The 18,734-nt window shown below is 40.4% G+C and overlaps 1 protein-coding gene and 1 pseudogene across 5 annotated transcripts in view; one reads left to right on the forward strand and one right to left on the reverse strand.

Moving 5' to 3' along the window:
* The first annotated feature begins 225 nt into the window (after nt 1–225).
* LOC139701720 (uncharacterized protein C2orf78-like) lies at nt 226–3,513 on the forward strand (annotated as a pseudogene).
* Nucleotides 3,514–6,352: 2,839 nt separating this feature from the next.
* Nucleotides 6,353–18,734, reverse strand: part of LOC139701811 (uncharacterized) — a 31,248-nt gene continuing 18,866 nt past the window's right edge. For 2 of the 5 annotated variants that reach the window (XR_011704389.1, XM_071601736.1), the window contains 2 exons: nt 14,242–14,287; nt 6,353–9,934 (listed from right to left, as the gene is read on the reverse strand). Coding sequence is in view for 2 of the 5 variants with exons in the window: in XM_071601736.1 (XP_071457837.1) it covers nt 9,878–9,934; nt 14,242–14,287 (103 nt within the window). In the remaining 3 variants the exon portion in view is untranslated. Of the gene's footprint in view, nt 9,935–11,712; nt 11,915–14,241; nt 14,288–14,782; nt 14,990–18,734 lie in introns of all 5 variants that reach the window. The other 3 variants (XR_011704387.1, XR_011704388.1, XM_071601735.1) reach the window with 3 other exon arrangements.

Consider the following 18,734-nt stretch of genomic DNA (forward strand, 5'->3'; position numbering starts at 1 on the left):
GTGCCCAATTGGACAGAAAAGAAAGTTGATCAGAAGAGTACCAAACTGCTCCAACACTTGCAGCCAACCTAAATGGTTTCATTTGGGATATCTCAATGATTTCTAATATTGGAATCATTCTGACTGCCACAACCTCAGGATGATATTCATCCTCAAATATCGTAAGAATCTGCCTGTCTCATCAATATTTTCAACTCCCTCTTGCTTCCTACATAAAATTTCCAAAATTTTTCTTTACATGGAACTGCACATTCTCTGCAGTTCTCTCTTCCTCTGGCAACCAATGCAGCTTCCCTTACAGGAAGTGTCTGCAACTTCTCCAGAGCATCTGCTCCAGCTGCCACTTCAGTATGGTTACTGCCCTCAACCTGTGGCACCTCCTTCCAGCCACTCATGGGCAGTGCCTACCTTTATAAACATTCTAGCACAGACATGGTGTCGGGGTTACTGGCCAGAACCAGATGCCCATGGCATCAGCCTCCTATCCAATATCTCTGAGTGGTATATCCCAGGAAGTGCTGAAAAGAGCTCATCTGCACTTGGGGATTTAAATCTGACTCTCACTGAACAGGACACAGCAGGTTCTTCCACTTCTATGACAGTCCAATATGACAAAACTTCCAATACCTATGTCATGGTCTCTGTGTATACATCACAGTCTACCAAGGTTGTCCAGGTGACACCATCGCAGATTCCAAGTCAGGGACATAGCCTTGAACCTCCCTACGAAGAAGGAAGCCAGGTCTACTATTATGATCAAAACACTCTGGGGAATCTGCTCTCTGGAGAACATGGACCCTGCCTGCAATCCTACAGCTCTGTGCCATATGCAGGAAATTGTGCCACTGCCCCTCAATCAGAAATGGTGACAGTGCTGAAGAAGGTTCAGCCCACAAATGTCTACTATGGGATCTACTACTCTCGGTCTGCTCAACCTATCATAGAAACAAATTTTCAAGGGAGTACAAACACCAGGAAGGGGAAGAAATAAGTACAGCATTTGAAATGAGGGTCCAGTTTCCAGCTGGTCGCTGAGGGGCCAGAGATCATTAGTTCATGAGCAAGAGTTCCACCCTCTCCTAGTTCATGGTGTTAAGTGTTCTCACACTCTGCGGAGAGGGGTGAGATTTGAGAGGCCCCTATATGAGCAGGAGAGACTCCATGAAACAGTTTTTATGTATTTCCCACAGAGTAGGCAAGTGCTCTACCTTTGAGCCATGGTACCAATATGATGTGCCAGCCCAAAAGTAGGACATCAAGTGATCACCTGTAACCAACAGGCACCTCCTAACAGAAGCCTGTCCATGGTCCTTAAAAACTGCTACTAGAAATGCCTTCTCCACAGTTGGAAGGTTCCCTAATTAGAGTGTTTCTGCATAGAAGGAGCATCCAACTTACAATCTTTCTTCATTCCTTCCTTTGCAGAGATGGAAATTTTCCTAGGGATGGAGGTTTCCTTGGGATTGCAACTTCCCAGACATTTTGTCTGCTACAACCTCCAGAATTCCCCAAATCCTACAGTAACAGAAAAAGCCAAATACTTGAGAGGAACTCACAAACTAAACATGGAAACATTTCAGAAATAACTCCAGTCCAGAGTTCTACTACTTTCTGGGCATTGCCTCCAACTCAAAGCCAGGAACAAACAGAGAGTAAGAAACTAAATGAGATTAAAACCATGCTTTCAAAGCCTCTGGATGCCTACCAGTTTACCACGAAAAACCAAGATCCTCCACTATTCCCTTTAGACATCCCTGAAATCCACCAGCTGCTGGCCTCCATTGGTCTTCTGGACCAAGGGGAGAAGCCACATTCTGAAAATATCCATCTGGGAAACAACAGCCTGAGTCTTGAAGACCAAGGTACACTTGAAAATGGGATTGAATCTAGCAGTGGTTTCACAGACCTCACTGCCCTGGTAGAGGATATTCACCATCCTGAGCTTTTCAGTTCCTTGAAAGACTTTGACCAACCTGAAAGTCCCACAATAACAAAATACAATGGCACCAGAGCCATCATGGTGAAACAGGGGCAGGAAAACTCAAGTGTCATAAAGGGTCCTAGTGCTCCAGCGAGGAACAACAAACATAAAGCTTCAGAGTGTCCTGATGGAACTCCTCAGGCCAAAATGTAACCAGAAACCTAGAGTGTGCATTAGAAGAAGTTGCTCACAGGAATGCAGACAGTAGTAGGGCCCATGTGCACATAGCCAAGCACTCTAACAGCAAACCTCAGAAAGCTGCATCCAGCAGGAATGGCAAGGCTAAGGGCCATGGGCAGGACAAGACCAAGAAGACCAGAGAAAACCACTCCAGGAAAAACCAGGAGAATAAGCAACCAGGCAAATAAGTCAAAGCAGAATAGAAGCCAACCATGCCCAAGATGAAGCAGAAGAGAAACCAACCTGAGCTTTGAGAAGAGACCTTTAAAAAGCCTGAGGTGGGGCTGAGTTGTACCTCAGTGGTGGAACGCTCGCTTAGCACATGTGAGGCACTAGGTTCTATCCTCAGCACCACATACAAATAAAATGAAGATACTGTGTCCATCCACAACTAAAAAAATGTTTTAAAAACATGAGGAAAAATGAGTTACTTGGGGGATTATGCTCAATGGGAGCAGATAAGCCTGATTCCTACCTTAGGAGCTCTACTTCCACAAGAATAGCACTTACCCAATAACAGCATCCACCTGCTGGACTCATTCACTGTTACATCCCTAACACCTAGAACCAGCTGTTCAATCAGTATTTATCAAAATGTTGAATTGACTGGATTTTGTCCTGTATTGGCTCCTGCCAGGACCTGACCAATACTCTATGCCCTGTTTGACCAGTATCTCCAATGCCTCCATTTCTTTAGGCATAATCTACTACACTCATATTCTGAAGGGAAAGAATCAACAGAGAAGTAGATGGGGTACTGTTTACCTTAGGTGTGGTCTACTATGTGCTGTGTACAACTGTCTTCCCAAATACTTCTGCAAGGGATCCATGAGTTAAATAGTGAAGCCTTGCATTGGCATACGTGTTAGTGTTAATTGGGGATGGGAGGATGACGTACAATGTGCTTTCAGTCATCTTAAAAGTCAATGACCACACAGTCACTTTAGGAAAACAAAGAGATATATACACAATTATGTTTGGCAGAAAAAAGGCACTGGAGCTGGTACACCTGAGCTGGATCTTTAAGCTATACTTTGACAAATAGGTTACCATAGAACAAGCTTCTAGGGAGCTACCAAATAAATTTTCAGAAAGTGTCCTCAGAGTTAAGCTTTAAAACCAAAACATAAATTTTCAAGGTGGTGACATACAGTCTCCTATGACAGAATGGGTAGCAGGCCTCCTGAACCTTACTGAAAAAAAGGTGAGTACAAATTCAATCATATGCATACCTAGAAGTAGAATATGGCACTCTATTTGCACTTGGGTATATAAACACCTTTTCCTGGTTTCAGGGGCTGGAACTTTATCATGTAGGTGTCTTTGTGAACCCATTGCTTTTGCACTATTAAAGCAGGTCAGTGACCTCCACCCAGAAGACTCTTGCCGTAATTAAGCTTCTCTTTGTGAGATCAGCAGGATGTCTGCAGAGGATATTGAGGTTGGTACTTTCCTCTTTTTTTAAAATGCCAGGTTTGCACACAAAAGGTTTGACAGAGTAGTCTGAAAGCTTCTTAATTAAAAAAAAAAAATGATTTTTATGTTTTCTTGGTAAAAACTGTGAAACCTGTGACTGTCTAAAAAGATAGAATGAAACTCCATTGGTATACGAACCTCCTACCGACCCCACTGGACTCCCAGGGGTAGAAAATTCAGGGAATTTCTATCATCTTTGTTCAGAGGAAGAATTCTTAGGCATGAGCCACCTCTGAACCCTGCAATTAATAAATCTGCTTCCTGAAAATTGCTTAGGTGTCTGGCCTCTTCTGTCCTAATTCAACATAACACTTTCAACACATCTTATAGGTATTATTACAGTCTTATATTCTCTTCTAAGCAATAAGTTACTCCCTCAGTAATACCTCAGGCTACAAATCTTGGGTAGAAAATTACACAAGCTGAAAACAACGTCAATGTCCTGGGTTTCAATTCATGATTCGTTTAGGAAGTCGGCTGTTTTACTTGAATCAGCAATGCTCTTTGAACATGAGGTTTATGTGAGTGTAACGGAGGGGATATCTCTTGGGAAACACCTACCCAAAAGCAAAATGATTTTAAAAACAAAGAGTCAGCTTGATCACTGGTTTCTTTTAACTACTGGAGTTCACTTTCTTTCGGATCTATTTTCCTTTAAGAGCTAGGCACTGTAGAGCTCACTAGTCACTGGTCAGATTTTGCAGGAGTTGATTCTAGCCCCACTCACCAGCTTCTCACCCCTGGTCCTAAATCCTTGGGAGTATAATTGACAGATTGGTGTTAGTGGGCGTGCCTCCAGGCATCATCCTGGAGGAAAGGAGATAAAGGGTCTTGGATGTAGTGGGTAAGAATTTTGAGCATGGGACTCTGAAAGGAGCAGCTGCTGTGTGTCCTCTACACCACCCACTGTGCATGAGGCCATTTAAGGCTCTGGTCTCCTTGGGTTGTCACCTGACCAGCAAGGTCCAGCTCTATCCTGGCTACTTCATATGAAAGACCTACAACCTTAGGTGATTTTGCCCAGGAATGACAGTTTGGGCTTGAGTGCCTTCAAGAAGGGCACTCCAAACAGTTGTGGATGCATCCCTCTATACTGAAAACGCCCCCTCTGCTCATTCCTGCTGCTTCCTTTCACTGCCTCCACAATACATTTTATCAATGAGGCATCTTGGGGACATTTTAGGTTCGCAAGAGGCTTTGTGGGAGACGCAGTGCCTCTGCATCTCTAGCAGTTCCCCAGCTTTTCATGACCATGAGGAGGGTTTAGAGGGAAAGTTCTATGAAGGAAATGTGACTTGAATATTGAGGAAACCACATGAGAGAACTGGCAAAGAGATGACTAACTCTAGGGAAGGGATGGAGTAGAAAACACAGAAACAGTGGCTAGATAAATGAAGCAAAAGGTGCGGATTCCCAGGGGCGCTGTAATCCCAACTAAAGAAAAAAAAATATGTGGAGGAGGAGGTAAGATGGAATTATGGAAAAGACAAGAAAGAGACAGTTGGCTTTGGCTCTGAATTATAAGATGAATTGTATAGCTTGTACAACCCTAGAGAGTGCTGGCTAGGGAATACTACATTTTAATGCATGTCAAATACCCACTTTTCTTTTAAAGATTATGGAAACTAATGAAACTCTCAAGAAAATCTGGAGTCTAACAGCAAGAATAACTGGAAAGATTGTAAAATTACTGGAGTTTAGGACACAGGGAAAGAAAACTTCCAGACTGGGAACCATGCCTCTCCCCCACATTCAAAACTACTTTGTGCCCTTTTGTTATTAAATGAGTGCTTAGTTTTTGAATATAAATAAATTGTTATTTTAAGATCTAAATTCCAAGCTGATATGGTGGTACCTTCCTGAAATCCCAGCCACCCACCCCCGCAACCCACACCCCGGCAAAAGCATTTGATGACTGGGATATGTGGTCATATCAATCAATGGCACAAGAAATATGAATGGGTTTCACTTATAACTAGAACTAAAGATAATGTTTCTCAAACTGGTTTAAAAAAATAAAGTAAAATTCAGCTGGGCCTGGTGCCTGTCATCTCAAAGTCACAGGAGACTCAGGGGAATCACAAGTTTAAGGCCAACCTCAACAACTGAGCAAGGCCCTGAGAAACTTAGTGAGATTCTATCTCAAAAATAAAACATAAAATGGGCTTGGAATGTAGCTCAGTAGTAAAACATGCCTGGGTTCAATCCTTACTGAAAAAAAAAAATTTAAATACCTTGCCATGAAAATGAGGCACAATGTTTTAGACTGAAAGGAATAGTGGTTTAGTGAGCAATAATAATTATGAACACTCATTCCCAGACAAGTTTCCCTAATCAAGTTTGGACACAAATATGAAAAAGTATAGCACAGAAAATGTCAGATACTCGGATTAAATTAAAATAACCACACATAAAGTCACTTAACAATCCTCCTGTAAGTTCACAGAATGTGCTCTTACAGGTACTGGGATAAATGCAAATAGGTAGCTGAGAGGAGAAATGATGGAAGAAATACAAGGTACTGTACCTACTTTTATGATGCTCTAGGCAGAGCAACTTAATGATAGCAAATGACTACTTGAGGGTAGAACTGAACCCACCTTGGCCTATTCTCATTATATTCATTGTACTAACCTAATTGTGCTACAAGGATTGTAGGTTTTTGAGTATGCCAATACTCTCATCATGATTTGAGCTTCCTTGATGCGCTCCACCTTCTTGAAGGAAACAGACTTTATTTGATAAGAACCACAACATATTTTTTTCTTTAAATATTTTCAAGTAGAAGTTCGTGAGGTAAACACACTTTGTACTAGAACGGGCTGGGATGATGTTGGTCTTCTTTCTAATGCCATCTGTTTTCTCTTTTGTGTCTCAGAAATTCTTGGTCCTGACCATCTGACCATGGAGGCTCCTTCCACATGAAGGCCAGGGGAGGGCTCTGTCCCATTTGGGGAGTACCCTGGAGGTGAATGAAAACATTTCACCCCGTTGATACTTCCCCACCTCACCTGGGTCATCCACACACCCTGCAGAATGCACCACAAATGCAAAGCCAACTAAGCCACCAGTGGTAGACAGGTCCATGAACACTTAAGCACTGAGCAAGTCCATTTGCTGTTATCCTCTTCCATGTTTTTGCTGCCAGTGTCATTCTGGGGGATTCATCCCAGGACTGCCTCTGTGATCCCACTTACCAGGCTTTGACAATAGAACCCCCTTGGATAAGGACTGCCATACTCTGTTCTGTTACACTGGCTATCTTGTAAAAGAGGCCTTTGTTGAAAACATGCAATTGAGCTGAAGCAATATCAATTTTCTGAAAAGCTGGTGCTATCTTTAAATGTCAAATACTCAGCTTTTAAGGTTATTCAGAGATTCAAAATGGTCAGGGAATTAGAGACCAGATTGGCTTTTTGTAAAAAAAAAAAAAAAAAAAATCTTCAAAATTACAGTACAATGGGGCAATTCGATGAATGACTTTTAAAAAAATAAGAAAAAAAAAAGGGGGGGGGGGACTACTGAATTGTGCTTGCCCTGAAAGCATTCTTGATTCTTAAACAATTTAGTCAAGAAAAACATTGTGTATAGTGGGTGATAATTAAGTTCAACCACAAAAACTATTGGCCATCTTTCCTCCTGTCATTGATGACTGCAATCAAGAAAATGGGGAAAAATGGTGAGTATATCTTGATTATTAGAGGAATTTGTGGAAGACAGGTACTGACTTTCAAGTAGTCATTTAAAGAAGTCAATTTGCTGAAAATCCATTTAAAAGTACAATGGAAGAAGACAAGGAGGGCTGGGCTCTGAGGCCTGACCTTTTGACCTCCACCCCATTTCCTGGACAAGCTTTGCTCCCATTAGTTGTTCCCTTGTACACATTCTAATTTCAGGGAAATTGAACTCTCATATTCTCAGGGCATTATCTTGCCCAAAGAGGCTTGTTATCATTTGTCTTCTAACTACTCTTTCTGTCTTCCCTACTTTTCTAGAAGGATTTCCAGTTCCTCTCTTCAAGTAGATTGATTCTGTTCTAAAACTCTCAGAGCTCTTTTCATCTGCAACACAACTTAGATCATTTACCCATTCATGGAGTTATCTGCAATAACTATTTTCACTTCCCACAAGGTAGGACCTGAGTCTTGAGTCTCATTCACATTTGTGTTCCCTGTGTAGGCTGAGCACAGTGTCTACTTGTATACATTGACTAAGTGGATTTATTGAATTGAAAGGAAAAGATTCGGCCAAACTTTAATTCATCATGGCTAGATGGCATCATCAGACTGCTGAATGACTGTGCACCTCCTGATCAAACATTGTCATTGTCCAACAGTTCACACGTTGCTGTTGAATGTGCAGAAATTTAATATACTTTCTAACATTTTTTTCTTAATATGAAAATATAGCTGTGAAACTTGCTCCCTAACCTTAGCTTGCTGGCTTTCTCATGGGGTTTCTCCACTGGGCTCACAAACTGAGTCCATTCTTGGTATCCTGAAGCAGTTTATGACCCATTTCTTCATGCCTTTTTAGAGGGACCAGACTGGTTTTTGTTTTTTGAGAGGGGCAGGGTTTGGCATCTAAACTTTCTTCTAAAGACTCAATTTAGAAGTAAATAACTACTGAAGTCATTTTCCATTATCAAGACTACCTTATTGTAGGACTCTTAGAAATTCATACCCTGATATTCTTATGAGTTCAAAGAGAAAAAAATAAATAAAATGTTCAGTTGAATGGGAAGGTTAGTTTTTCATCCTTCTTCTTAGATTCTGACAGAGAATCCCTAAATTTCTTAGAAATGCTCTGGAAAGTAGTAGTTTACACTTGTCTTACCTTGACCAATTAAAGCCTACCCTTTTCTTAAAGCATCAAGAGTACTGAACTCAAAAGTCCAAAGGTTCCGATATATCAGATGTGGGTGAGACTCAAGACACAATTCATCCTTCACCAGTTGTGAGCCTGTGAAATGAATAAGTTACATGCTTCCAAAATACAATGGTGGAACAGGTATCGGACCGTCAGTCCCCCATTCCAAAAGGGAGGAACAAATGAAGAATGGAGTGACTGGAGCAGGCATGGTAGCGCATGCCTGTAATCCCACTACTGGGGAGGCTGAGGTGGGAGAATTCCCAAGTTCAAGGCCAGACAAAAAAGAGAAAACATTAAGTCGTAAAGTTGGAGAACAATCTCTTTTGATTCCATGTCCTACATAGGTGCACACTAAGAAAAGGGTTGGACCCCCAAGGCCTCAGACAGGCCATTGCTATATTTTTGCTGGGCTCACTTCACCCAGCAGCTCTCAGAAGTTAGCAGTTTGCCCTCATCTTGTCCAGACCGGAATTGTTGGCTGATGGCTCTTTGGTTTTAGGGTCTTGAGGGGCTGCCCTACTCCTACAATGCCAAGTCATTGCCCCAAAGGGAAGTCTCTTTGGTGGCTCTGATCCTGTGTCATGCCTCCATCCATGCTCTCAGGCTTTCTGCCACATACTCTAAAATCTAGGCAGAGACAACATGGCTCATATAATTACAGAAGATGAGAAATCTCACAGAAGCCTTTTTCCAAGATGGAGACCCTGCAATGCTGCTCATGTGGCTCAGTCGACATCCAAAACCCTCAGAACCAAGGAAGCTAATGGCATAATTCTCAGTCCAAGTCCAAAGTCCTGAGAATCCAGGAGTCACTTGGTGCCAGTCTTGGAATCCATCCTCTAAAATGAACAGTTTTTATTTCCCAGGGGCAGAAAAAGACGAGTGACTTACCTCTGCCTTTCTTGTGTTTCTATGTGGACCCAAAGCTGACTGCATTGTGCCCACCCATATTGAGGGTAGATATTCCCCACTCATTCTGTACAACCACATATCAATTTCCCTCAGAACACCCCTGAAAGTCTCACCCAGAAGTAATTCTTTACCATGTTCCTATTCCTTAATGCAGTAAAGCTGATACCTAAAATTAACCATCACATCTCCTAATGAGCTCTGGCTATAGGCTGCAGAAGAGACTTTACAACACGTTTTTGATGCCATTAGAGTGAGATGCCCAATGCCCAACTCAATGTCTGAAGTTGCAGGGATTTTAGTGACTTAGTTTGCTCTCCCAGTGCTAGCAGCTGTGAGGTCTGCTTGGAATGATTCAGCCTCATGGTCTCAGACTTTCCCCTTTCCAGTCCAATTTCTACAATCCATTGATTGTGCCATGTGCAGGTGCCCAGGAAGCTGAGTCCACAGTTTCTCCAGTCAGCCAGTGCCAACACTGCTCCGGGAGTAGAAACACGTGGAATTCTCTGTGGAAAACTGGTAAATAAATAAATTAAAAACAATAAACAAACAAACTCACTCTTTCCTGAACTGAGACTGTTTCTTTTTCATTGACCTCCCAGGACTCTCAGAGAAAATAATCAGGGTCAGTTTTTCTTTGTACCAAATCCTTCACAGAAGGAACCAAGGACTATATAGTATAATCACTTTGGATCTGTTGACTCTGTATTTAGTTACTTTCAGAGTCCCTTAACTTGAACTGATTAATATTAGAGTTAGAAAATACCAAACTCTAAATTTAGTAGATGGATCTAGCTACTACCTATACCATCAAGTTCTGAGAACCTACTTTTGGTAGGCCCTAGGAATATAAAATATACATAAGGCACAGAGTATATGTCCACAAAAAGTGTCCAATATCACTGTGGAGAGATGGAAGACACACAAAAAAAGATAAATAGCATTCTGATACTATGTACCATACAAGCACTAGGAATTTTGAGGAAGCAGAGATCAATGAATGGAGGCACTTAAAAGAATACATTACTAAGTGCTAATAAATCCATGAAGGAAATGCAACAGATTTAACCTGAGTCTTAATGAGAAGGACATAACAGTGGAGGGAAACTGCTTTAGACATGAGCAAAGGAAGAGAATGGTACTCCACCTGGAACTTTTCAAGAACCACGACTGCACTGCAACAGGGCTGTGGCAGTTACCCATGCTGTGCATCAGAGGGGACCCTGGGGTTGGTCTCAGCATCTCTGCTTCACAGACCCCCCAGAAATGCACAGTAGCAGGCACAGTTGTGAGGGATTCAGGGAACACAAGAGAGACCATGCTGTGGTGGGAAGGGCCTTTGCTTGTGCAGATGTTTGACTTTCCACTGGGTGGAGTTGAAGGAGTGCCCCAGAATTGTGACAAGCTGTTTTCTCCTTTGGCAGACAAGGAATGAATTTAACCATTACCCACATTGTCATAACCAAGCAAAGTGCTGGGTCTGATTACTGCAACATGGAGAACAAAGAACTTTTCCTCATATAGAATCAACAGAGTCTCACCACACTGGGCTGGATTCATGGAAGCAAATCTGGGCTCTCTGAGGGTTCCTCACCTCTTCTATCTTTGTGTTATAAACATTGCTTGTTTCTTTCTTGGAACGGATTAAATTTACTTAATTTATTCTTTTTCTCTCCATTGGATACAGTTCTTCTATATCTGACTGCTTCTACTAAGAAATCGGCAACCTTTTCCAGAACCTCTAAAACTGCGGTTAGCTCCAGCTAATGTCCATCCTAAAAAAAATGGAATTCTCACTCAGTTTTACCTGGGCTAAATTCTGGTAGCTACGCTAAAGAACGTTGAAAAAAAGAGATGAGTCTTTCTGAATGTCTCAATCACAGTAGATCCCTCCCATTAGAACAGCTTCAGGGGCTGGGGATGTGGCTCAAGCGGTAGCGCGCTCGCCCGGCATGCGTGCGTCCCGGGTTCGATCCTCAGCACCACATACAAGCAAAAACGTTGTGTCCGCCAAAAAATAAAATATTAAAATTCTCTCTCTCTCTCTTTTTTCTCTTAAAAAAAAAAAAAAAAAGATCAGCTTCAGAACTTCCCTGAATGCTTACAAAATATCCATTCGTGTGAGGTGCCTCCTCAGATGAGTTGTGTGAACAACTCTGTGCTACTTCACTATAGCAACTGTGTCAGAGATGAGTTGATCTTACTGGGGGGCTCTATCTTTGGTTAAGACACATTGCAAGAAGAATGTATTTGGTATAAAATGAAAAATTAGGAACACGGAGATAAGACTTTACCAACTTCCTGGACACTATGATCAGGGCACACTGCTTCCTATAGGAAGGGCTTTGTTCCTGTTTAAGATCCTTCCTCTCTGGGATGGCCTCTTTTGTTGGTCACAATTCCTTCAGCTCCTGAGCTGGATTCCTTTTAGTAGTTTCTCAGACATGAAGCCTCTTCTTTACATCAACATTTCTTTCAAGTGCAGTGATCTTCAGTCTGAAAGAGCCATTGCAAAACTGGCTGTTGTGGCTTTCTGTGGTCACTCGCATGAAACCAATGACAAGCAGTCCTCTAGAGACAACCTGGTAGATTCATGAACTCTATGTCTAAACTGATTCACTATGTAGGATGGCTGTCCACTACTGCAATGTCATTGGAGAGTAGCAGTACTTTCTTGTTGTACTTCATTTGGGATTTCTATGAGAAGGTATGTGAACACATATGTAAATTATGACCGCCCTTTAGTGGTATTATTTCCTCCTGGGATCTTCGACTCTGCACTCCTCAGGCTGGATACCAGTATACTGAACCAGCTCTGATATATTATGCACAGGTATCGTGAAAGTTTGACTGCTACAAATAAAACTGAGTTGGTTCAAATGGAAAATTAGACTCCTTTTTTAGCAGCAAGATCTATCTATGAACAATTTTATCATTACTTAACAACCATGGTTGGCTGCCTGTGCACATACAGACCCTTTGAGAAAGGAACATATATTGACCTCCAAATCCTAGAAAAACCTCTAGTAGTACACTACTACAATAGTTTAAATTTAGTCTACTGCCCTTCTCTATTAAGCTTTGCTGCTTCCTTTTCTGGTGCAGGAAAGTACAGAAGAAAGGACAATAAACATGAGCTGTCTTCGGGAAAAGAAATGGAACTGGTATTGGGAGCACTTATTCTCAGAGGGGTTACTCGGCTTGAAAGTCTTTATAGGAAGTAAGGTTTATCATTCTTCTGTCCCATGATCACAGCTGTCCCCTTATCAGAGAACACAACCACATGATAAAAGTTAAATGAATGTTGACATACAAATTGAACATGCCAGATTAAAATCCTTCCTGAATTCTAGAGAGGCCCAGTGGCTCAACTTGTGTTTCCCTATTCATTTCACTAACAGACTGCCATCTTCAAGGAATACTCAGAATGGCCTTCTGTCCATGGCTCAGGAGGGCCTTGGTGTGGCTAACTATATTTCATGATTTAGATTTTCAGCTCACTAGTAAAAACTGACATCCTCACCATGCTCTGCCTTCCACCAAATTATACATGAAGAGAGACATCTGCTTTGTGGTGGGATTTTCCACATTTTTGTAAACTAGGAGCTGCATAGTAGTAGATAATCCACAAACATAATCATGCAGAATACTTTTCTGCCTCTGTGAAACCAATGTAGATATTACCACGTTTTCTTAAACAGGAGCAACAGTACCAAATTAATAGGATACAACACATACGACTCTTAAGAGTCCTGAGTAGCTGATGGCCTCCTGGTAGGAATTTGTTGAGGAAAGAAGATGCGTCTGTTTATACAGATAGGCTTTCATGAAACTACTGTATGTGAGTGTATATGAATATGTATATATTTGCTTTTTAAATGTTCAGGCCTAAATACACTAACTGCAACTTTCCATTCAAAAGTAATACTGAGGCTTTTTATGAATTTCATATGAAGTAAACTGTCTTGTTGAAAATATAAATTTTGAGGGGCTGGGGTTGTACCTCAGTGGCAGAGAGCTTGCCTAGCATATGGGAGGTACTAAGTTCGATTCTCAGCACAGTAAATGAATAAAAATAAGTAAACAAATAAAGCCCACCATCAACTGAAATAGTATTTAAAAAAATAAATTTTTTCTTTACTACTACTGAATAACTCTCCTAGTCTTAAAAAAAATTCGTATCATTTGAGGAATGAACATGAATTTATTTATCATTGTCTTTATGGGCACATCCTTAACTTTCTTTAATTTCCTATTCATTCAAACAAAAACTATGTTATTGGATAACAGAAATCCCATTCATCCATTCATAAACTGAATTAATATGTATTGCACTCCTTACCATGTGCCAGGTATACTTCTGTGTGCTGGTTATACAGCTGTATCCCATATAATGTACCTGCTTTTATAGAGTTTACATCCCAGAGAAGAAGACTGACCAAAACATTATAAGCAATATATACCATCAGGTGCTAAGAAGAAAAAGCAGGGATTGGGGACAGAATGTGGAGGTGGTTAGGAAAGGTCTGTCTAAAGAGGCAATATAGGCAGAGAATCTCATAAGCATATAAGCCATGCCACTAGGAAAGAACATTCTGCAGAGAGGTTAAGGCAGTGAAAAGGCCCTGAATGTTAACTTATGTGGCATGTTAAGGAATAGCAGACGCTGGTGAGGATGCAGCATACTGATTAAGAAAAAAGAGTCATAAGAACTAGGGGAGAAAGTTAGAGATTATTTTATAAAAGGTCCATTTAGCCTGGTACGGATATGTAAATGAGGCCACTAGTGAGATTGAGAAGTAGAGTGGTACAATTTGGCTTACCTGTATGAAATATGAAGCTATAATGGGAAGGCAGGAATGAAGAGAACTGAGGGAAAAGCAGAGAGACCAATTAAGTTATTACTATATTCCAGGCAAGAGTCTTAGGCTAGTCTCACAGATGACGGACAAGTGGTTACATTTTGGATTCAGTCTGTTTTGAAGATTGAGAAATTAGGATTTTTTGATGACTTGTATATTAGGAGGAAGAAAAGAGAAGAGTAACAGATGAATCCTACATTTTTTTTTCCTGAACAACTAGGTAAATTCTGAGATAGAGATGAGGCAAACTGGAGGAAGGTTTGGAGAAGCATTGACTCGAGTTCTATTTTGCCCATGTGGGGTTCAAGAGGTTGAATAGAAAATTAAACTTCACAGTATAATTTAGGGCTTGAAAATTAATCTGGGAGTCATTAGGGAATAACCATGGCATTAGATAAAAATCACTTAATGCAGATGAAAAAGAGAAAATGGCAAAGGTCTGACCCCTGGGGAATTCCAACATTAAGAAGTAAAGAATACAAATAAAAAACAAAAAACTTACCACTGAACTAGATGAAAGATTGGTATGCTGCAGCGAGGTAACCAAAAGGTTTCACACAGGCGGAAATATTTCTATATGTTCTCATGTGTATGTAGAAGCTCAAAAGAGTTGATCTCCCAAGAGAGAGACAAACACTGATTAGCAGAGGCTGGAAAGAGTTGGGGAGTGCAGTTTGGAGACAGGATGGTTTATAGGTGTAAGAGTGCTCTTCGGGGGAAAAAAAGTAATGTTTTATAGGGTAGGGAAACTGAGTTTGACAACAATGAACTGCATATTTCAAAATGACTCCTTATAAGGTTTTTGAATGTTCTCTAACACAGATATATACTTAAGATGTAATATACAGGCCACTTACCCTGATTGTTATACATAGTGTGTATACATATATATTGAAATATCACCCTGTATACCATAAATATCTTCAATTATGTATCAATTAAAATATTTCAAATCAAATAAAAAATTCAATTCCTCAAAATAAAGATGAAAAAAAAAAACAGAACTATGTACTCATCATGTTGTATAAGGAATCTTTTTTTTAATTAATTAATTTTATTTTTTGAACGTTTTTTAAATTTATATATGACAGCAGAATGCATTACAATTCTTATTACACACAGAGAACAATTTTTCCTATCTCTGGTTGAATACAAACTATATTCACACCAATTCATGTCTTCATACAAGTACTTTAGGATAATGTTGTCCATCCATCACATTCACATTTCTAATCCCATGCCCCGTCCATTCCCCTCCCAACCCTCGGCCCTATCTAGAGTTCCTCTATTTCTCCCATGCTCCCCCATCCCTACACCACTATGAATCAGCCTTCTTATAACAGAGAAAACATTTGGCATTTGGTTTTTTCGGATTGGCTAACCTCACTTAGCATTATCTTCTCTAATCCATCCATTTACCTGCAAATGCCATGATTTTATTCTTTTTTTATCGCTGAGTAATATTGTATTGTGTATAAATGCCACAGTTTTTTATCCACTCATCTATGGAAGGGCATCTAGTTTGGTTCCACGTTTTAGCTATTGTGAATTATGCTGCTATAAATAAACATTGATCTGGCTGAGTCCCTGGAGTATGCTGTTTTTAAGTCCTTTGGATATAGACCAAAGAGAAATAAGAGAGCCTGAATAGGCAAAGCAATCCTTAGCAAGAAGAGTGAAGCAGGTAGCATCACTTTACTAGACCTTAAACTATACTACAGAGCAATAGTAACAAACATGGCAAGGTATTGGCACCAAAACAGACTTGTAGACCAAAGGTACAGAATAGAGGACACAGAGACAAACCCATACGAGACAAAGGCGCCAAAAACATATACTGGAGAAAAGATAGCCTCTTCAACAAACGGTGTTAGGAAAACTGGAAATCCATATGCAACAAAATGAAATTAAGTCCCTATCTCTCTCACCATGCACAAAACTCCACTCAAAGTGGATCAAGGACCTAGAAATGAAACCAAAGTCCCTGTGCCTAAAAGAAAGTAAGACCAAACCTATATCATGTAGGAATAGGCCCTGACCTCCTTTACCAGACTCCTATAGCGCAAGAAATGAAAATCAAGATTCAATAAATGAGATGGATGCAAACTGAAAAGCTTTTCTCAGAAAAAGAAACAACCAATGACGTGAAGCGAAAACCTTCAGAATGAAAACAAATTTTTATCACACGTAAATCAGAGCACGGATCTGTAGGATATCTAAAGAACTCAAAAAACTTAACACCACAAAAACAAATCCAAGACTCCTAAAGCATAAGAAATAAAATCAAGAATCAATAAATGGGATAAATTCAAACTGAAAAGTTTCTTTTCAGCAAAAGAAACAATCAGTGAGGTGAAGAGAGAGCCTACAGAATGGGAGCAAATTTTTACCACACGCAAATCAGAGCACTAATCTCTAGGATATCTAAGAAGTCAAAAGCTTAACACCAAAAAAACAAATCCAAGACTCCTAAAGTGTCTTCAGATTGGGAGAAAATCTTTACCACATGCACCTCAGATAAAGGATTAATCTCTAGGAAATATAAAGAACTCAAAAAACTAGACACCAAATAAATAAATACATAAACCAAATAACCCAATCAATAAGTGGGCTAAGGAAATGAACAGAAGATAATCCTAAGTGAAGTTAGCCAATCCCAAAAAACCAAATGGCCAACGATTTCTCTGATATCAGGAGGCTGACTCACAGTGGGGTGGGGGGGAGGAGCATGGGAGAAATAGAGGAATTCATCATTATCCAAAGTAGATGTATAAAGACACTATTGGTGTCAACATACTTTATATACAACCAGAGATATGAAAACTTGTGCTGTGTATGTGTAATAAGAATTGTAATGCATTCTGCTGTCATTTATTTCATCTCACTCCCATCAGAATGGCAATCGTCAAGAATACAGGCAACAATAAATGTTGGAGAAAATGTGGTGAAAAAAGGTAAACTCATATACTGCTGGTGGAACTGCAAATTGGTACAACCACTCTGGAAAACAGTATAGAGATTCCTCAGAAAATTGGGAATGGAAGCACCGTTTCACTCAGCTATCCCCCTCTTTGTTTATACCCAAAGGACTTAAAATCAGTGTACTCTTGTGACGCAGCCACATCAATGTTTATAGCAGCTCCATTCCCAATAGCTACACTATGGAACCAACCGAGGTATCCCTCAATAGATGAAGGCATAAAGAAATGGTGGTTTCTTAAAGCAGAGTAATATACACAACGGAATATAACTCTGCAATAAAAGAGAATACAATCATGGCATTTGCAGGTAAATGGATGGAGTTGGAGAATACCATCCTAAGTGAAGTAATCCAATCCCCAAAAACAAAAGGCCAAAAGTTTTCTCTGATATGTGGATGCTGATCCATAATGGGGTTGGGAGGTAGCATGAGAGGAATGGAGGAAGTTTAGATAGGGCAAAGGGAGGGAGGGAGAGGTAAGGGGCAGGGATTAGGAAAGATGGTGGAATGAGATGGACATTATTACCCTAAGTACATGTATGAAGACATGAATTGTGTGATTCTACTTTGTGTACAACCAGAGACATGAAAAATTGTGCTCTATATGTGTACTATGACTTGAAAAGCATTCTGTTGTCATGTTAACAAATTAGAATAAATAAATTTTTAAAAAAACTGCAGAAAACAGTGGAAGATGTTTCTTAATGTTATTGTGAAAATAAGTAATTTGGCTGAATTCCATAGGACATCCATTCAAAGGAAAGACATTGTTGAAGAACCTACTCCATGTTTCCACTCTGGTTACAGCTAGCCATGCTTTTAAATACACTGGTGTATGAAGCGCCGGCACACAGGGTCACAGGCATAAGCAGACAAGACACCAAGCAGCTATGTCACTGCATAGGAAGTTGCAAAAGCTGTGTATCCTGGACAATATGTGGGAATTCTTCAAATTCAACCCAAATAGCTATAATTTCATAAATAATAGCACTGTATAGAATAATCCTTCCATGGCATGGCTCTGAGAGATAAGAAGTAGGAGATAAAAAGGCCTATTTTTTTTTCCTACTCCAGGAATGTGATCTAATATAGTGGCTAGGCACATAAGCAATGAAGTTCATATGAATGCTCTCCTCCCAAACACCCAGTTCTGGCTCTGTGGCACTGTGAACCATATGGATGCATGAGTTGTGACTCATAAGTCCCAGAAACAGCCACAAATAAGGGTTCCATTATTTGCACATGTGTAAAACCACAGTAAAATGGGTGGAGATGGCAGAGTCAATGTCCCCAAGTAACTTACAGAGGCCAATTGTAGCATGATTCTGAGTAGCTACATCCCCAAAGAACCACTCCCAGCTAAAAAGCTCTTCACCACAGAATGTCACAGCTTGATGACACCCTAACTCTGAAGAGTCCATGCTACTCATCTGCTGGCCACAACAACCCAACTCTCTGATGGCCATGTGGCCTA

This window comes from Marmota flaviventris, chromosome 14 (assembly GCF_047511675.1).
Source record: "Marmota flaviventris isolate mMarFla1 chromosome 14, mMarFla1.hap1, whole genome shotgun sequence".
Taxonomy (NCBI): domain Eukaryota; kingdom Metazoa; phylum Chordata; class Mammalia; order Rodentia; family Sciuridae; genus Marmota; species Marmota flaviventris.